Raw genomic sequence first — 21865 nt, 5'->3', positions numbered from 1 at the left:
TTTGCAGGTCGCCGTGATGTTCCGGATGGTAAGCTGCCGAGAGGATGCGGAGCGAAGAGTGGCTCCAGCCCCTCCTTCTGCTATATGACCCTGGCGCCAAAGGCACCAGGACTGACTCCAAGAGAGTCTTGGGGGGCATAATTGGGCCCTTGGGGCCGTGCAGGGACACTGTGATGCGGCCCAGAGGCCTCGAATGCCAGGGCCAGGGGCTATGGTCATGACATCTGGTCAATCGATAATCAGACCAATCCCTGACGATAGTGCACTGGAATCGGAGGGGAACTCTGTTGCCTATACCTACATGGCGGAGGTCTGCAAAGACCCTGACGGATGACATTTTTAGAGCCCACTCTGATGAACCCTGTGGAGTCATAACTAAACCCCAGCCTAAAGTCTCCTCCCATGAGGCCAGAGGAAGGCAGCCGCTAACCTGACCCTAACCCTGGGGGTGGTATCATGAGGGAGGATGGCATGGGTAGAGACAGTTGTAGGGGGAAGTGGTGACTCTGTTAGGAGAGACGCTGTATTTACCATCTTCTGAAGATGAGATTTCGATAATGCTATCTAATGGCATGTTATCACAGCATGATTCGCTCTCCTGGAATTACCCAAGGTACCAAACTTAAACAACCCTTTTTATAAACATGAAAATGGTACACTCCGATCAGGAAGTTAGCATTACATCTGTTAAATGTTATGCTTCTGCCTTATATCAAGGTCCAAAACAAAAAGGGAAAACACCAACTCCTTTAATAAGCTCTCCTAAATTAGAACACTCTGCTACCCAATCAGATGGGAGTAACTAAGAATAAAACAAGCAACTCTATGGACTTCAAGTCCCATAATGCTTTAAGTACTGAGACGAGGAAGAGGGGCTTAGAATTAGAGAAATGGTATGAGCCGTCTAGTTGTTTTAATGCAGAAAACCCAAGCAGGACCTTTAAAAACTTTAAGGCCCAGCAGCAGCAGGAAAGAAACAGAAGCTGATGGTGTTATGGCAGCAGCCGGACGATGTGTAGTAGATGTGGCAGAGTTCGGTACAAGGTGTCCGTGCAGAGGACGGCCAGCAGGAAGCAGTACAGAAGCAAGCCACGCTGTCTGGGAGAGATGCTCCCGACACGCTGAAAACTGCTCCGGTGCTACATTCACAACGGAAAGTGTGCAGAGCTGCAAGAGCTCCATAGAAGGGGTGCATGCAAGGCGGTAGACCGAGAGAAGGTGTCAGATGCAGAAGAGGTCACAAAGAGGCAACACTGGCGAGTCAGAAGGAGACGCCAAGGAATACCAGTGAGTTGGCCTGCAACAGGTGACACCCGGGGCGCTCCAAATGAGACCGCTAGGTGATAAGAATTATTTTGAATACTGAATTATTGAATTAAGGCGAACTGGGCGTATCCCTCCTAATGTGGAATTCCAAAGAGAGGAACATTGTAACTCGAAAGGCCAGAACCAAAGAATATTGATAATTGGGCTAACCGGGCACAACTCTCCTAATGCCAGATTCAAAAAAAGGGAACATTGTAACCCACATTGCCAAAGTCAGAGGAGGCTGATATACAGACAAATTGGACATACTTCTCCTGAGCAGGGATACCAATTAGGAGATTATAATCCATAATGTCAAATCAGCAGAAGAATAAAAAACCAAGGCAAAGAGATGCCATGTAGGAGACAATTGTAATCTGCATTGCCTGCAGCAAAAAAAGGCTGTATAACTATAAAACACAGGCTGCAGGAGCAGAGCCCTCCTTGCACGAGAGACCAAGTGGGAGAGAACTTATCTGAATTGCCAAAAGAAAAGCAAAATAATTATCCTTTCGTGGAATATGAATTGTGAAAAGATGTAAATCTTTTTGATGAAAGTTAAAGAATATCTAGAGAAGCAGTTGTTGGTTCAAATCTCCAGAGTACAAAATTGTAGTAGAAGGAGTTTTATCCTGGTGAGCGAGTAAACCATGAAAGGGAACCATTGTGGTTAGTCATGGCAGGCGAGTAGACCAGGAAGAAGTGATTTTAAGTACTGCGATTGTGGTAAAAGGTTGTGGTGAAAAGTGTAGACTCATCAATTTTTCTTGAAAAACTGATGCATTTCAGAAAGATTGTTGAAACCATCTGACTAAAGAGTTACCTTTGAAAAAGTAGTAAGAGGTTCTTACAAGTGATTGGCCTGTTGATAACAGAACACTTCAATTTTGATTGATGAATTTATGTTTGGCGGACAACATTTTGGTATCTCAAGCAGGAGGTAGTTGGAAGGAAAAGGTTTGTGTTTTTCCAGACAGGAAGTTGTGAAAACATTAAGAATTGCTTTGATTTGTGAACAAACCTTTGGAAGAGAGACAGACACTTTGCCAAGTGAAAGGAGAGACAGAATAAAAAATACTTTTTATGATACATTGAATGGAACTTTGTTACTATACAGAACATTCTTGAAATTGAACTGTTCTGAATATTCCTGAATTGATCCAGGAGAAGGGAATTCAACCCTGGTAACAAGTATTACTGGTTATACATTTTGAGTTCACCATGTCGGCGGGACAAAGACAGACTGATATGCAAAAAACACAGAACAGGTTATCATGCCATGTTCTTTCTGGAGAGGAGCGCCTGCTACCTTTTTTGAAAAACATTTTGAGTTCAACATTGTATTTTATTTTGTGGGATTTGAGAACGCCAACCAAACCTTTTATTATGTTGTAGTATATGTCAGTGTGAGGCTTAGATACTTTTTGGACACTACATCATTTTTCTTTAGCCTTCGGTTGTTCGGCAGGGACAGCCTTGTTAGGTTAGAGAAAAATAGGCTTTTGTTTTACCCCTTTTTATTTAATAAAAATGGCAACTTGTGAACAAACTTTACCTATGTGTCTGTCTCATGTCTCTGACCCCCTCAGACCACATGGACAATACCCTAACTGAATTTTCAGAGACAAATGTGGGAAGCGTGGATAGATGGGGACGGTGTGGGAGACACTCAACGTGGTAGTCCGGGCAGAGACCAACACAAAAGCAGGAGGCGTTAAGAAACGGACAGATTTGGAGGCGCTAAAAAACCATATCCAATTGATGGAGGGTAGTGAGGCATTGGACGCAAATACAGAATCTGAGTTGTTGAACCTTCGAGTACAGTGTACTGAGGTGTGGGTGAGGCGTAGGAAATTTAACTATGAGGTGTACGTTACGCGGCTGCACGGCAAAGGGGATAAATCAGGAAGAAAGATAGCGTGGCTATTCAGGAATGAACAACCCAATACTCGACTACGGTAATCTGAGACAAGTGTGGGGTTGTGTAGCATTCCCAGACAGCGATTAATGAGGCCTTCTGTACATATTATAGCAATCTGTAAGGACAAAGGAGGGCTGTTAAGGACTAGTGGACTTTACACTCACCCAGATTGGGCTACCACAGCTTACTACTGAATAGGCCTCTGCCCTGGATGAGCCACTAACTGTGGAAGAGGTACGTGGAGTGATCTCGTCCTTGGAAAATGGGAGAATATTCAGTAGGGACTGACTCCCCTCAGTTCTATAAAGAATTTATAGCCACCGTTTTACTTAAAAGTCTTTGATGCGCCTTATGGCAATAGCCGCTTGCCAAACAGTATACAGGAATCATTGATCGTCCCAGTCCTTAAGCTGGGAAAAGACAAAGATCTATGTGAATCCTATAGACCCCACTCAATGCTCAACCAGGACGTTAAGATCCTTACAGCATTGCTCGCAGGGCACCTCAAACGAGTTATTGGGTCACTGATTCACGAATACCAGACTGGCTTTGTTCCTGGCAGGCACACTTCCATGAACCTACATTGACTACAATACATTATTGATCGGACTAGAGAACTTTTTGCCAATAATTAGTGCACACTGCCACTGCTTAGGATCCATCACAGTACCCACAGATAATATTGAGGCATGGAATGCACTTCTCATGGCTATGTTCTGCCCCTCGGATGAAAAGCTCAAGTTAACGCTCTTGAGCCATCATTTGATCATTCTGCTTCAGAGAATGGATAGGGATGCGGCTATAGAGTCCACTTAGACTATACCTTTAGGCTGGTACGGATGGAAAGCCCCTGTTGTGACGGAACACCCCCACTACTAGGTGCACAGGATTTGTGTATGTAACGCCTCTTTGCCTCTCCCAAAAATTACATAACAAGATACTCAATGATTGTTTTTCTGTTAACTTTGGAATTGGTACTATGGTTTGATATTAATTGTTATGCTGTATTTATGTACAACTACCAATACACAGATTTAAATAATAAATAATAAAGATTGTATATTGATGAAAGCTTGAGCAAGCAATGAGTTGAAGGACTGTTAGAATTTACAATGCCATTGTCAAAGTGTGTTTTGAAAAGCAAAGTTTCTTGAGCAATGCACCACTCAAGCTAGAAAATAATAGGTGTGCACAATTGTCTACATTGACAGCACTGAATGTGAACTTTTGAGTGAGGATTACATTGAATGTGGGTTCATTGATGTAATATAAGTATTAACAATGGAGGTAAAGAATCATTTGCAGAAATGAGATGACTGAAAGCTTGATTCTGGCAATCGTCCAGAGAAGGGCAAAGATTAATTCCTTGAAGGTGCAGATGAGCTGCCACAGACAAGACAATATTAAGTAATGGGATTAAAATCCCTGACCGCCACCCTGATGATCTGCTGCCTACAATACTACACTTCGGAGTATTTAGATCTTCTCATTCAACTTCTCAGCATAGCAAAATAACCTACTTCAAAATATAGAGAGTTATATGTGTTATAGTAACTAATTAACTGACAGGGTTCTCTGGCGGGTTAGAATATTAGAATTGCTTAAAAACATTGGCACAACCTCAGACTGAAGGAATTTGGTGTAGGCATTATCGACTTCAGGAGGCTCCACTCTGGACAACTCACATTTAAGCAGGACAGCCGCTGAACACCAATGTAATGACCTTTATGTAATATTTCAAACAAGAGATCCAATATCATAACGGGCAACAGATGGCCTCCCAGGAACTGGGGTTATGAACACATACCGGTACACTGTATTGCATATTGTGATCATGTGTTGGTATTGATAATGTGCCGGTACCGTATCTACTTTACTGACACATGACATTCTGTGACACGCCACGACAAATTCACCATTAGCATCCCATATTTATCTGATCTTTGAAGTCAACTGACACAGGATTATTGCTACCAAAAAATGGTAGCACAAGAAATGTTTGGCAGTTTCCCAGCATGCTCAAAGGAAAAAAATAACAGAGCTTGGATGTTAATGATCCAACACACAGTGAGGCAATAGGTGTGTGCAAGCATTTGACAAACATCTTTGGACTGCTTTTCTGACTCTACTAGAGCAGCAATTATTTCCAATTAATTTGAACCAGAGTACAGGATTGAAAATTATTAAATTGAGAAAAACATGTAGCTTGTTATTTGTGCATACTGATAACATGCTATAAGCATTATAGAAGCCACAAGTAAGAATAAGCTATACCATTAAGCGAAAAGTCACAAACTGAATGCAACAAACTTATCTACTACTTTGAACAAAACCTTTGCAATGAAATAAGGTAAATGTTCATACTTTAAAGTTAAGGTGGTGTAAATGTAATTTAAGTGCAATTTGCCGTTTCCATGTCCTTACCAGAAAGAAGAATTCCAAAAGCTAAACACTCCATCACTCGCCTTAAGGCCTCGCCAGCACCCAAGGGACGATTGCAAGTACCTATGGCCTTTTCACAAATGAGTTCTAATGGCTAGAAGACAAATTGGTGATTCGTTAAATGGTTAACAGTATTTCCAAAAAGTTGAAACTGAAAGAAATAATATCATTTGGACACGAGATATATTTATTACCTATCGACATTTCATCCAGTTTGTGTAGATATCAAAATATGAAAGCGACAATATTGACAGAATAAGATAACCACAATAAAATATCAGTGAATGGGTTTATTTTATATATTTCACAGACACATGCACAAAAAGGCAAGGTGTTCAATTTAGCCCCCATTTTAGGTGGAAAGTATTGCAAGTGAGACGCATTGATCAAACCAACTCACATTATTTTGCCCGCTCTAATACAGGTATGGTAGGCAAAGTCCTTTTTCAAGAACTTTGTTTTTTGTTCAATTTCTGAGGACAAACCACACTCCTCTGATGAGCACAAAACACGTGTCACAGTTGCCTTTGCCTTAATTCCAGATTGACTTGGATCGCATTTTACCCAACTAAAAGTTAGATTATGATGCCTGGAATGATGTTTCAGCTCAGGATGGATAGTATTTTACAAATCATATGCATGACGACTTTCCCTGGATGCAGGCATGGGAGCAGGGAAGATAGAGGGTCAGTGGGGCAATTGATACATCTCACTTGGCATGCTCGCCATCTAAAATGGGAACTTACCCAGAGCTGCATATCCTTTGTGATATGGCCACATTTGTAGTTAGTCACACCTGCGTTTGAATGGACTGTTTGGTGATACACATGGCCATTTTCAGACAGCCAATTGACTTATAAGCATCACGCATCCCTGGCCCACAGATATCAGTAAGGATTAATCAAACTTGCCATTTCTTAAGCACCACCTCGTTTGCTGCAAGCATTTAAAGAAAATAAATAAGCATAGAGTATCCCTAGTGCCCATCTCCAAAAGGGGCATATAAGAGCCATCTTTAGAGGTTGTCCTCACCTTTTCTAGGGGGAGGTGGAACCCCCAGAGGGCCGCATTGCACAAATATTGGCCAACAGCCTGATCCACTTTTTTCAACCATGATATCAAAGTAGGGCAAGTAAGTCAAGGTGACCACTAGGATTGCCCACTTCAGGTAGATGGGGGGAGCTCTGACAGTTCAGCCCATTGCCATGGTCATTGGACGTAGCCATGGCCACCAGGTAACGAGGTAACAGCCAAAAGCTATGCAAATGTTGCCCTATGACACGTTTGCATATATTCAGTGAAAATAAACATTGTTAAAAGTACGTTATGTTTGCCGCGTGAAAAAATAAAATCAGACATAACACTTCTCTTTGTGCTGTTTGCCTTGCAAATCAGACTTTGATATGATAGGTTATTTAGAAAGCGCTTAATAGACAGAGGTTTCTAAGTGCGGACCCGGGAATCGAACCCGTGTTGCTCGTGTCGTCTCGCTTCCAAGGCTAGCACGTTGCTGTTGAGCTATCCTCCAGAGACTTTAAATTGTTTACAGTATTTTCCTTTCGTTTTACCATGGCCATGGAAGCAGGTGATGACCAATACCACTTCTGATAAATTGGGCTGAACCAGGGCATGAAAGAAGGCGATGTGTCTAGTGCTCATGGCCAGTGCCCACTACAGGTGACTTGGGGGCACAAATGGGGCTGGGACAGGGCCAAAGGCTATTATGAGGGAGAAAGTGAGCACTGGGAATCATCACTGGGGAGCACCCAATTTGAACGCCAAATGATGTACATGCAGGAATTTGCCCTGATGACCGAAGGAGGACATTGTTGAAGCAACAATAACCCTTCTAGCCCCCCCAGTCTTTGCTGAAGTAAGGAATTTGTGATAATTGTAATCTGTGTGGCTGTAGGATGAAACAGAACTTTCCGAAGGGGGGTGTTTCTGGGTCCTTCTGAGGGGACAATTTTCTTGGATTGAGGTTCCAGGAACTATTACGAGTGACTTATTAGGTGCACTTTTATCTCATTCTGACCTTTGCTGATGGAGCACTCCGACTGCAAGATGCCCAACCACCACACAAGAGTCTGTATCCTACCTTTAAGTATTCTACGATCTGTTTCAATTATAAAATCGTGCCTGGAGGCTGAAAAGTCATCTTCAATTTTGTGTACAAATCTGCACAACTAAATATTCTCACCAGTGGGTCGAAGGAAAGATTTGTTTTGACTGATTGAGGGCCCCTAGGTTGTGAAGGGTTTGGGTCCCAGAAACTTGAGGCAAAGAGTCTGACCTCGAATGGAGGTTTGCGAAGGAAGGCATTTGTACAGATGCTGCGGGCCATCGATTGTGAATTTCAAATTGACAATTGTTTTATTTTTGACAGAACTATGCCTCTAAGAGATACAGACACGTCAACCAACTATCTGTTTAAGGAGCTTCTGAAATTCAAACCAAGGTTATGATGAGAAATGCCCTTTAACAGAAATTCATTCAAAAGTGAGAAATACAGAATCAGCCTGCTCTCTCCAAATATTTTCACTTTAATAAAGTAACTACAGTAAAATCTGAGACCTCTTGTTCTTTGGAGCTTGCTATATAGAAGTCAGCAAAAGAAGATGTTCAATCTCCTGTACAAATTCAGGAGAGAAACTACTGAGATTTTGGAGGTACAGGAAGAATATGAAAACCGTCCCAGAAAATGTTTAAGACCCAGTGATCATGTCAGAGGCTCATGCAGGCTTGGAGAAAGAGGAAACTCTTTATCATTTTGTGGATGCATGATACTTGAGCACAAATAGCAAAGTCTACATTCCCTTTATCGAGACAAGTTGACTAGCTGGTAGCATATCTTGAAAATGCATATGGCTTTAACTTTGAATAAAACCTTTTTTCTTTTTGCAATAATTTCCTGAAGAGTAGTTCTTACCCCTAGTTATTTGCCTAGCTTTACAAGATTTGAAAAATAAAGGAGGTTTGATTATCTGACATGGAAGCAGAAGTAGTGATAGCAGTAAATAACTTAAGTTACTACTCCCATGTTACATTCACTTGTTAATGGTGAAAGGCAACTTTTTTGCCTTCGTATAGTAAAAAATGAATTCCTCTGCTGCAACTGGGGATAAATCCGTTTTTAATGTTTGACCACTGGCAGTTACCCTGGCAACTCGCTGCCCAAGAAACACGCCTGAACTATAATATCCAGATGTAATCAGTGACCATGCATGGTCGCAGCCACAAGATTACCGAGAATTGTTTGAATCTGAAATGACCAAGGAAGAAAGAAACGAAAGTTATTTTTTCGAAAATATCTTTTGTGTTTTCCTCCAGTAGACATTTCAGATAACCCACTCCCACCCACACCCTTACTTACCCCATGGCGGCACACTTCGCTGTGCACCGTCGACTCACTTTGTGCCTGCGATGCTTGTCCCCCTTACTTCCGTGTTTGGGAACCAGCACAGAAGGGTCATTTTTCTCCCTTTTTTAAAACTTTTTTTTTTTCGGGAAGTGGGGGACACCCGTGCAACCTCCCAAGCCATTATAGTGGCCAAGGGTGTAGCTCCCCTTGTTCACTGTAATGGTTCCGAATGGGAGACTTAATCGTAATTTTCGGCTATACATACTTTTCACATAGCCGAAATTCAATCAACTCTCCCATTCGTTTTTCTTTTTTTATCAAATCTTCGGATTCCAAAGCCACGTACTACACAGTCATGACTGAGGACCCCAACACAAATGCCAAAGCATAAGGTGCCCGCATCCTCACCGTGACTATCCCCAAAGGGACACGATCTGTTGAATTGGTTTTGCCTTTGTCCTTTTACTGGTTCTCAAGCTTCAAACCTTGCTCTGTTCCTGAACTTCTGCTTCTATTTTATGTTGCTTCCCTTCCTTGGATTGTTAGTCTTTCTAGACTCTGGATACTCATACTGACCTATTTACTTGATTGCCCAGCTGATACTTCGTTTTTGGTTACCTGCCAGCCTCAAGAACATTGGCACCATAGACATTGATGGAACATTATTGTGGACATCTCTCGACCCAACGTCTCCAGAATGCTTCTTGGATCATTACTCCTAAGAGGTTTTAGAGCTACAGTAAGACCCACTCCACGCTACTATGCTTTTTTGTTTCTATTTGACTATACTGGTGACGCTATCCCCTCAGTGCTGCCTTTATCCCCCCACCTATCCTTAGTTCTTGTCCTAATTCTATTGGATAGGCGTCTGTGGCTCAGTGGTTTGTGCATTCTTTCTTTTTGCGACAGGGTGGTTATCACGTTCTGCAGGAAGACTGCTGCTTATATTCATGCACAGTCAACTTATCTCACTAAGGTATCAAAGATATATCAAGAGAGGTGAATGCGGGCTGGAGGGAGGTAAACACGTAAAGGTGTAATTTCACTTGTATTTATTTGGCAGTGCGGGAAACAGCAGAGGCATTTATCTGACTTATCGCACTTTGATTTCGAATCCTAGAGGACTTGAGGTGTGTTAGGGGGAGGGAGGGCGTCCCATGTCGGTTTGTCCCATTAGGTGCATTTGTGAATGATGACCAACACTTCTCATCACGGGGTGCCAGGTTTCCTTAATGAAGACACTAAAGGTTCTGCATGGGACCTTTTCCTTTAAAACAGCAGATACCAGTCTAGATTAAGCTGGAAGATCACACTGATCCATGAGAGCTCATTCTAGGACTGTTATGAGGAAAGGTTTTGAGCAGCATTTTGAACTGGACTTGGATCTGGTTTACTGTGTCACAGAGAGAACTTTGGTCTACTACATTGATGGTGTTGGTGCCTTCTGCTAGAAGGCTTTTTATGGTTCAGCAAACCATTGTTGTCCAGTAACTTCAATTTATGAAGTATGCCCCAATGACTGATTGGCGACTGTCCCTGATGAAGAAAGCAATTTTCAAAGCACTTTGAACATGACATTTATAACCATGACAAATTGGTCAAATTGTGTAGGTGGATGCGTATAGAGGAGGGTATTCTTTAAAAAGATCCTCTTTGTTTTGTTAACCACAAAAAATGTGTACTTCTATTTTGAAATCATACTAATGGGATATTTGATGACTAAAATACATTAGTGTATTATGTGTTTTTTTGCCTAAAGTAATCTTTTTTGAAGAAAAATAAATTCTATTTTATGTCCCTATTAAAGAAATATTAAATGTTCACTTAAATAGCCATCTTTGTTTGGAAGAATGCTTTAAAGCATGTAGAGTGCGGGGAGTTCACACACAATTTTTTAAGTTTTGTCTTTTTTATGTAAGTTGGAAGAGTCCCCATAAAAATACATGGTTAGTCTTTAGGAGGAGGATGTTTTAGCTCTAAAGTCACAGACATGGATTCTATTCCAAAAAAGAATAGCTTTTTTTTAATGGATGTTTCATACACAACAGAGGCTTTTCGGGAGAAGAGGTAGTTTTGAAAAAATCCAAGAAGCACCTGACTTTTCAGGAGAAAGTACTCCAGACACTACAGAGCTTTTATCATGACAGAACCAAAATTGATCCGTCGGGGTGTTCAGGCTCCTCCTCCTCTTTCAATGAAGAATCATTGTTTTCATCCACCCTATGATTTATTTAGTCCAAATCTGAAAAAGACTGATGCCCTTGCTCAGGCTATCTTCAAAAGATTCCTTTCAATAAAATGCATAATGACCCAAGTAAGCCATTGGAGTATAATTTTACAGGTCCTGCGGTAGCCGCCCTGTAGTTGTGATGAAGTTGCTCAAACCATAGGAAGAGCCCCGGTACAAATCCTCGTAAAACTTTGGAAAAAAAGTATATGGCCCAGTCAGATTGATTCTGCAAAGTTTGGTGAGGTTTCATGCAGGCGGGGTGGGGGGCAAAGTTATAGGGGGCGGTCCCAGAATTTGTGTTTTTTTTCCATAGACACAATGGAGAAAAAAATGTTGCTCACGCCTACAGCCTAAAGCGCTGGACAGATTTTCACCAAATTTGTGCCAGGAGGGGTGGCTTGGTCCCAAAAGCGTGCTTTTGTAAATTTGGTGTAAATCCATTAAGTAGTTTATTTTTTTTTAAATGGCCAAAACGTAGGTACAACATTTTTTAGTGATATCTGTGTTCGTTGAATTACAGGGTTGGTGAAAAGAAGGTTTTGGATGGCTTATAACTTTGGCACCACTGAATGAAACTGCAGGAATTCTGCAATATCATTCTAGAACCAACCCTGAATGGTTGTACAAAGTTTAGTGCTGTTTTGCCAAGAGGGAGCAAAAGTAGAGGTGGTGGGGGGGGGTGGGGGAGACTGGCAAATATTTGGTGCCATTTGACGAATATGCACGCACATTTTCAAAAAAGATTTTAGACCAGAATTGAATGGATTTGCAAAGTTTGGTGGGAGTTTGTCAAGAGGAGTCAAATTTAGAGGGGGGGCTTAACATTTTTAGATGGCTTATAACTGTGTTGCTATTTGACGAATGTGCACACAAGTTTGCAGAAAGATCATAGACCGAAACCTTGAAAGTATGTACAAAGCCTGAATGGATTTTGTTAAGTGGGGGTTAAGTTCTATAACTATTTTCTGAATGTACATTTTGACACTTTTCAAAAAATAAAATATGGACGGATTTGCAGCAAACTTGTGTAAGGAGCATTGCCAAGGACCTTAAAGCATGGTTTTGCAAACCTGTCCGTGTTTATTTTTTGAAAAGTTTAATAATGTAGGTATGTAAAATAGTGATAGACCTTTGGTGACTGAGGTATAGCCTGTGGTCATGGGCAGTGGCCAGATTGACATGACCCAGACAATCTTGCTACTAACCCTGAACACAAGGGACCAGCAATGGGGTTAAAGTGGACATGGACACCAGGGACCGGCTATTTGGTAAAGTATTTCGAAATAGACATAGGTTTGAATGGGAAAAAAAAAATTCTGCTTGTGGCTACTGCTCAAAGTGCTGGACAGGATTGCAGCAAACATTCGCGAGGAGCATCAGCAAGGACCTCAAAGCATGGTTTTGCAAATCTGTCCTATGTTTTATTTTTTCTAAAGGGTCAAAATTTAAGCACAAAAAAATGTTATATACCTTTAGTGCCTGGTGCCTGACCCTGAGCAAGGACCAATGTGTACTCCGATTTGCTTTTTGGGGCAAGCGGCATGGCCAAAACCCCCAGGTTTGGATGGGAAAATAAATTCTGCTTGCGGCTGCAGCCCGCAGTGCTGGAAGGGATTGCAGCAAACTGGTAAAAACTTCTAAAATTAACAGAAAAAACGTTGTTAAAGGGACATTATGGCTACAAGTAAAACCGTAAAACCGAAAAACCCTTGAAATTCGCCAGTTATGGTAAGCTAAGCAACCGTAACTCGCGCCACCTCAGTGCATTGCTAGGACTAACACCCAGGACATCAAAGATGACATCACAAATGTCATTGAAGGCATCACATGAAATTAATGTTGATAAAGTCTCTAAGCAGGGTTGTGTTTATAATATTAGTAACAAGATGTCAGGGGTGGTCGGGAGACCCATCATGAACTGCTTAATGTATTAAATAATGTACTCATCTGAACAAAACATGATATTAAAAACATGATATTGGAGTGTTGTTGTTAATACAGGAACCTAATTATACATACACATCAGCAATGGCTGCAGCAGCATGCACTATAGAAGTACAATATTTTTAATCTGATAATTTTGGATACTAAAATAATGAATGGTACCTTATGAGAGCTTTGAGTAATTAACATTTTACTTGTAACCATAACGTCCCTTTAACAAAGTTTTTTTCAGTGAATATATGGTATACATTACTCACCGTAATCTTTTTTTCTGATGCTGGTCTCTGCTTAGATTCACATGCTATGCATAGGCCGACATGGAGAGGTAGTCGCAAAGAATTACATTATTTGTTCTCTAAACTCGAAAAGAGACGTCGACAGGGCATGTCAGTAATACTATCCCTAGTGGGACGTCTACTGTACGCAGGGTCCTTCACTCGTCGAGGTCCCTCAGATTGCTTTGTTTCTGACATGAGGTAGCATGAAGTGTGGCATGAGTACAGATGTAATAAAGCAAGCAGATAAGAAGTGATAAAGCCAGAAAACCATCTATGCACCTTCTATTGCAAGACAGGACGAACAGTGGGTGCATGATAATCTAAGCAGATACAAAAATCAGAAATAGAATTACAGCGAGTAATGTATCCCTTCTGAGGCTTGTGATGTGCTTAGACTAGCGAGCAGTATCAGGAGAAGGAGGTGGGGTGTGAGAAGGTACAGCAGCAGACAGATGTTTTAGCACCGCTTGCCACATCTGTGAATCTGCTTTATCAGCTGAGTTTGATGGATTTTGAAAGAAAGAGGATAGTTCAATGGATTGGTTAACATGGAACTTGGATATGAATTTAGGTGAAAACCTAGGGTGTGTTCCAAGTACCACTTTGTCTTGGTGGATAACAAAGAAAGCGTCCGACAAAGCTTGTAGCTCACTAACCCTTCTTATTGAGGTGATGGCTACCAAAGAAGTTGTTTTGTATGTCCAGTGTTTGAGGCTGCAGTTGTGCATAGGGTTGAAGGGAGGACCCATGAGCTTTGAAAGTACAACATTAAGATCCCAACCTGGAGGCGGGTTGGAAATAGGGTGGTCAAGTCTCTTTACACCTTCCATGAAAGCCTCAACATCAGCAACTTTCCACCAGGACCTCTAGTTTTGTGAAGTGGTGTAGGGGGGACAGTGCCTTTAGGTGAACCGTGATAGAGTTAAATCCTAGGTCAGAGTCTAGTAAGTGGAGCATGAAAGTGGAGAATGTGTAAAGGAGTACATTGGATAGGGTTCACATCCTTTGATCGGCACCATATTACAAATCTTTTCCATTTGTTGAAGTGGCAGTGCCTGGTGTCAGGTTTGCGTGCTTCCTTGAAGATCTCCATACACCTTTGGGGTAATTTTAAGTGTCCAAACACTATGACTTTAGGAGCCAAGCTGCCAAGTTTATAGACCGAGGATGTGGGTGGAATGTTGTCCCCTCGTGCTGGATGTTAAGGATTTCAATCGGGCGACACACACCTTGGTCTCAGCCTAGTATATAGCCCACAACCGAGATACCTTTTTCTTTATTTTATGCAAATTCAATTAGAGATGGTACACAACTCATATCACACCCCCTTTTTGAAATACCCTGGATCACAATGGACCATGAACCAGGCCGGTGGGTGAAATTGCAATATTTATTTATTTTTCAAATTCAAAGCAATCATACAATTTTTAATGCGGGGCAGCAATCACCAATGAGGTGATAATTACAATGGAAATGGAAGCAATGCATTTAATTAATCTTCGCCTAGAACATGTACAAAGCACAAGAGAAATAGGAGCACTTTTAGAATTAGGAGAGATAGCACCCAAGGTAAGGTTTCCCCCTGCAAAGTTCCCTCAACCCACAATTAATCAAATTCTGTGTGGCTAGAAAGAAGCAGTAGGTAGTCAGGAATAACGGGGAGAAAACAGAATCAAAATCAGACCTTCACTCACAAAATAAGAGGCGAAACCCTTGCAATAGCATGAAATGACACTCGGAAATGACAAATAATTAATATGTGGTTAAAACTTTGAAGTAAATATGATTTCTCACTAAGGCAACAATGCACAAACACTAGCAATCACAAGGCAATGGATCAACAAGAAGCATACAATTCGAAAATGAGTGGAAGTTAAAACAGTGGAAGCTGCAGCCGAATGACACGTTGGAACGTTGCAATTTTCTCAATTCCCACTTTATATTACACAAAAGGTTTATTTATAAAAACTGGTGAAATACTCTGATTTGGAGTGCAGTTTTTGGGCTAGGTGATAGATGTATATCACAGGGATATTACTGAAGTGAAAGGGTGGTAGTAACCTAAGATTTGGATGAGATTTTCAGAGTGGAATGGGGTTCAGTTTTAGGAAAATAGAGTAATTAAAATGAAAACTTTGCTTTTGAAAGAAACAAAAATATCACTTAAAACGGAATTATCTAGACTATATTGTTAAAGAGGAAGACAGTAATCTCCAGGGTTGATTCGCCAGGTCAACATTGTCCCCCCAGTGCTCAACCCCAACAATAAAATATATGGAAATTACTTTGATTACTCCAAATATAACTAAGGGCTTATAATTTACACCAGACAAAATTGAAAAGAGATGGCGCTAGCACTTAAACATTAAGGACAGGATACAAGGATAATTCTAACAGTTTTAACAAGTTACCCAGGTACAAATATGACTACTTAGAGAGTGGAAAAAGGACAAAGGCAATACAAGGTAGGCTTTGTGTTTCTATGGTGTGAGGATTATACTCGGTCCACTTTTTAGTTTTGGGATTTTGGGACAATCAACAGGGTCTGATCACCACACGGCGGCGTGTCTGGCAAAGGTCAGCTGTGCAAGGTCTGGTCACCGGGTAGCGAACAGCTTGGCAATTCGGGTCACTGGAGGGCACAGGTACCGCTGGATGCAGTCAGTGGGCAAGTAGTGAGTGGGCAGCAAGCCACTCTGATTTCAAGATGCAAAAGGTACCGCTGCTTTCCCCTTTTTGTTAATGGGATATTAGTGTTTTTTTTCTGGATCAATAGCCTTGCTGGCGTAGGAATCAGCTATGCTTGGGTTTTGTAGTGGCCTATGGAGTAGGGTCAGCAATGCTTTGGCCTTGTAGGGAAAATCTGGAATCAGCAAGATGAATAGAGATCAGGAACGCAGCACAGGATCTTCAGGAAGAGTGTGTGTCTAGAGGCCTGTCATGGACTCTTATTTATAATGCATAGTGACATCATAGAAGTATATGGCTGGGCAGGCTTAGCTAAACGCACCCCTAACCCACTGGATTGGTAAGGGGTGCTAGTCCCCACCTCGCTCTTAGCTGGTAGGATCTAACAGGCAGGATGGCAGATTTATGATGTGAGTTTTACAATGTTCAAAAACCTCCCACAGTTAATTTAGCTAAAATCCAATTTTGCCACAAATGGTACATTTATACAGATGAAGTCTCTTAGCAAATCACATAAACAGGTTACATATTTTATGTAGACCATTGCAGTCCAACTCAGCAATCTGTGGGGCATTGTTTTGTATGTTTAATAATCTTTGATAATTTTCAGTGTGAAATGTTCTGCCTAAAATTCTGTAACTTTACACGTGCATACATACTATGATAGGGCCTATTTATGTTAATTTTTAACGTTCCATCATATCTCCTTTCCCCATGATTCACATTCTTCTGGCGTGCGTGTCCCATACATGCTATTGACAGCCAAGACCTCTTATCTGAAAGCTACAAATCACATTTAAACCGCTAGATTTTCATATTTTTGCAAAGTCCTGCTGCAAAGATAAAAGTCTTTGAAGTTTATTTATAACATAGTCTCTGGAAACAGATGGTCGGTCCTTTGTCCTGCCCTGGACCATTTATTTTCCTCTTCAGCTACCACCAACTGTCATTTCCTCCAGAGTAAGGTGGGGGCTTCACAGCTTGATTGAGGATTCATTGCCCCTTCTCCACTTCACACTTCTGTGTCCTGGAAATTCCATTGTAGAGGGCTATGCCCAGACCAGATTCTGTCCAACCTATTAATCATCACTGGGGTGTTCGTATCTTCTGAGAGTCCCCCTTTTGTTTCCGTCATCCTCTCAGCAGAAACCTGTTTTTGGCCGACATCCCCACCAGCAGCCACTGAAGTTTGATTTAATTGTATTTACCTTTGTTCTGAATTGGAAGAAAACCTGCTGAATACAACCATTTCATACATTGTATTTTCCCAGTACAATCCCCTTTCACGTTGCTAGGCAAGAAGACGTTTTTGTTCAACATAGTACTCTCAAACAAGCATTTTTCTTCTTTAGTTTGCCATGCCAATTTTTACACATGTGGTGCAAGCTACTAGCACTTTGCTTTCAAATTAGCTTTTTGACTTTCCATCTGGATTCCCACACTGTTTTGCAGCCATAGTTATTTTCTTGAAGGCAGTAGTTTATTTGAACCACCTATGCACAGAAATTGACATACCACAGAGCTGGAGTTTCTTTGAATTACTGATCATTGACACTTTGTAACTTAAAAAGTGAAGCTTTACCCCGTTCAGTGGAAAATGAAGTTTCTTTGTTGATTTTTATCATATTTGGTTTGACAGAGCCTGTCATTCAGGGGTCATACTTGGTTTTGCTGAAGCACACTGGGGATATGAATGGGCATGGTAGGGCCTTCATAATAACAGTAGTTTGAGGAAGAACAGATAAATATAAAAATAGTATCAGAGCAGCATCATTTTAAGGTAAAATACCCCCTTTTCAAGGGTGACTTTGCGGCTGGCAGCAAAGCAGCGCTGCTTTTTCACTCTATTTCTTTTGTACATTTAATACACTGGCAAGCTCCCTCAGTGTGCCCCCTTGTTCCATCCTGCCCAATATGTGCTTGGCAAGATGGTGCAGACATCTTTTAGTCGCTGCAAACACAGTTTTGGGGCCATGGTGCACACAGGAGCCAGCACAGCCATTTTGCTGGTGACTGCAGATGCGCAGCTTGGTGATGTGGGCAAGTACTGCTGAGTGGTAAATATATCCCAGCATGTTGTGGGGGCACAGGAGCCTGATTGGTTTGCACATTGTCAGTTTGAGTAGATGTGGAAACTAAGGTTGTCTTGCCCACATAGGAGCAACCAGGTGTAGAGTCGCTTGTTCCTAGTGCATCTTGTGCACCATCCTGCTCAGGAGCGGTGTAGTGTGACCATTTTGAATGTTTGGTTTTTGATGTTTTTGTTTAACTTTTGCAAGTCCAGGATTGGATGCCACTTTCCGTCCGGATCTTGACAACGAAGTATCTTGAGTATACCCCTTTTCCCTTCGATAAAGGATTGCCCATTTCTTTAACATTTGGCGCACTTCCTGTTGTAGAATTGGAAGGTGTGGGTGTGACACCTTTACAGGAGGTAACGGTTTCTGCGCATGCTTGAATTCCAACATGTGGCCATGCTGGATGGAATCTAGCACCCATCTGTCTTTTGAAATTGCTTGCCACTTCTGGAGATGAAACGCCACATTTCCTCCCACCGTTGTGTCCCTGGGGCATTCATTGCTGGGCCTTGTTCTGTCTATCTCTATGAGAGGTGGATGATCTGCATTTGCATTGTACCTGTTGATACTCCCTGCTGTGCTGTGAGGACTGGTAGTTTCCCTTGTATCCCTGGGACAAGTATCCCGATCTGCCTTAGTTTTTGTTTTCCCTTGAGAACGAGAACCTAGATTGACCAGAGGCACCTCTAAAGGAACAAGATGAACTTCTGCCCTGTAAGTTTGTTAGTGATCTAGCAGTATCGGAGTATGCCTTCATTGTTTTAAGGGCCTCATCAATTTTATCACCAAAAACATTCTCTCCCTCAAACGGCATGTCCACCACTTTGTGTTGCAACTCTTGTCTAAAATCGGTGCAGCGTAGCCATCCTTGCCTTAAGAAGACGACCCCATTATCAATTTGTTTGAATTCAGTTTCTGCGAGATCCACTGCAATATTGATACTGTGGTTTGAGGCTTCCTCGCCTTCACGTAACTGCAAGGCATACAATAATTTTTCAAAATTGATTAGTTAAAATCGCTACATAAAAACACGTTGATTAGCAATCTACCTTAAATGGTTAGCAATTATATTTATCACTGTTTTCAATGGTAAAAGTGCGTTAATCACAACAAGACATCAATAAAGACTGTTTGTGTGGGCAGTTTTTATTTTAATAGAAAGATAGAAGATTTGCCACTTTTAGGATAAGCCTATGCAGTGAGAAGCAATTGGTTGGTTTAAAAATGGGGAAAACGTTTTTTAAAAATCTATGGCGACACGTGTGGGATCAGTGTGCCACCTTGCTTTTTCCTTATATGGCCATGGGCCTGATGCTGCTATATTGTTGTCTGTTTGGCCAAAACACTTGGTACACAAAGGTATCCAATCAAATTAGTCTTCTCAGACAACTGAGAGGTGCTGCTTACCAAGGGGTGGGCTGTCCCAGAGGGAACTCTGGAGATTCCCACGTAGGCCTCGGCACACTGGGCCTCTTTTGTATTTTATTTCCAGGTTTTCTCATAGGAAAAAGGTTTGGGTTTGCTGAACGTGTGCAATATGCGGCCACTTTGAAAATGATTTCCAGGGCATCTTGTGGTTCCCGGTTCATCCCTGGGTTTACCACATCCAATAGCAGAGGAGAGTGATGATGCACTTTGCTCTCTCCTTGTCAGCCTGCATGACATCTGCGTGTAAACCAGCCCAACCATCTTAAATAGGAGCTGTTCAAATTACTTGTTACGGCAGTTTGCATATGTTTGAAAGTAATTCATATTTGCTACACATGCCTATGTTGTCCGGTGTGCTGGGTGCCTTCCATATTAGGAGCTGAAAAATGGCTTTAAAAGGTTATTTCCATAGACAGCGAGTATACAGGGGCCAAATGGTAACATCGCAACATGACAATATGTAAATCATTAAAGCAAGATCTAGAGCAAAAAGATCATCATTGTAGCTTTATTTTCCATATCCTCCATGGAAAACTACAAGTCCCAGAATGCAAAAGTGACACTTGCAAAAAGACTGACCAGTTACCTAGGTATATAGACTTTTTGCACACATTTCGGATTGCTGATAATGTTACACTGTTGTACTGCTCATGAGTTTTGAAGGTGAACAGGTTCCTTCAGCAACAGCCCAAACATTTCAGAAAACTGGAGAGGAGGTGGAGACCAACGCCAATTAGCACATTAATGGTGTTGCCGCCTTGGGGCAGGAAGCTCACTTTGGCTCTCCACATTCAGAGACTTAGCATGGGTCATGCCATATGCTGAAGCGCTTTTATATAGTCCCCAAGTCCCCTGGATCCAGCCCTGCAGTGATTACTTGGGGTGGGTATCTTTTTATTAGCCTGCCTCGCGGCTGTCAGAACCTACTGAAGACTATGCTTGCTTTCTTTCCTGCAGTTGACACATACGTTGTGTGTCATGTGCAAGTACTAATAATGCTCATTGCAGTGTGGCATAGCTTCTGCGAACATGCAATAAAGTAATTGTATGCTCGAATATCAAACCCATGACAGTGCTGCTCCAGTTCGAGTGTTAACAAAAGCTCTACAGTGTATGGTGAGCTCGGGACCTCTTTATCCCATCTCTTGTAAAACACTCTCAGCCTATAGAGTGATTAGCACACAACCCGCATGGAAACGCATACATAATTATGGTCCTTTATACACAGAACTGCCTTCGGGCGTCCCTAGCCCCACACAGCATGTGTAATGACCCTCGCCTCAGCAGCTACAAAAGGAGCATGTCAGTGCTAGTGCCTCAACAAATTCCCTGCCTGTCCTCTGCCCTCGAACCTAACATCTTCACAAAATGGGGCAGGAGGTGCACGAACACTGCAGCTCTCATGTGCTCCTGTGCGAATGCTTTCTACTACCAGCAACGTGCGTTTGTCCATGTTGAGTACATGAATGGAAACAATGTTTGAGCTCTAGGGGTGCCTCTTCCTCGCCTGCACGCTCCAAACAGCATCAATTTACAGTTAAATGGAGCCTAGCATTGGCTCTACAAATCATGTTGCAGGTAGAGCGACCTAATTAAGTAAATTAAACACCAATCGGTAGTATTTAATCACAAATTGCGATTCAATACCACCTATTTTATGCATTGTACCAGTGTCATTCTTTACGCTGCTGCTCGGACAAGTGCTCTAATCTAGGAGCCAAACGATGCCACATTTCTCGGTCGTAGCAAGCCACTATTGCAAGGACATTGGGTGCTTTAACAGTTGTTTCCCCGACAGCGCGCATTTTTATTTACCGAAGGCATCGATTTTTCTGCCTTTGTTGTCCGAGGGCATGGTGCATTTGTGCCGTATATGAGCCTTGCGACCTGCTGCGGCTGAGACAACCGTCTCCGGAGAGGGCTGTGAGGTTAGACATTTTGGTGTTGTATCGGGTGCCTTACATTTTTTGTCTAGTCTCCCTTTAAGTGGCGGTTCTGAGAATGGTTGTTTGAGTGTGCGTAGGCCTTCCTGCCAAACAAGATCTAGGATGGGTATAGAAAACACAGCTTTTCTGCGCTTACCCATGTAATCAAAAAGAAATCAATCTTTCTTTCCTCTGCAGGAGTTCAACCAAATTCCTGGCATGCTTTCGATACCATGGAGTGGAAAGCCCCAATGTTGTCTGGAGG

The 21865-nt window shown here is 41.9% G+C and overlaps 1 protein-coding gene across 5 annotated transcripts in view; it reads right to left on the bottom strand.

Annotated features, from left to right (window-relative positions):
* Positions 1 to 21865, bottom strand: part of STRBP (spermatid perinuclear RNA binding protein) — a 1497608-nt gene that overhangs the window by 1065139 nt on the left and 410604 nt on the right. For all 5 annotated transcript variants that reach the window (XM_069609636.1, XM_069609639.1, XM_069609638.1 and 2 more), the window contains one exon: positions 5651 to 5762. In XM_069609636.1, coding sequence (XP_069465737.1) covers positions 5651 to 5762 — 112 coding nt within the window. The remainder of the gene's footprint in view (positions 1 to 5650; positions 5763 to 21865) is intronic.

This window comes from Ambystoma mexicanum, chromosome 8 (genome assembly GCF_040938575.1).
Source record: "Ambystoma mexicanum isolate Mex_15411 chromosome 8, UKY_AmexF1_1, whole genome shotgun sequence".
NCBI classification, from domain to species: domain Eukaryota; kingdom Metazoa; phylum Chordata; class Amphibia; order Caudata; family Ambystomatidae; genus Ambystoma; species Ambystoma mexicanum.
The sequence above is the reverse complement of the archived record's forward strand: the minus strand, read 5'-3'. Positions and strand labels throughout refer to the sequence as shown.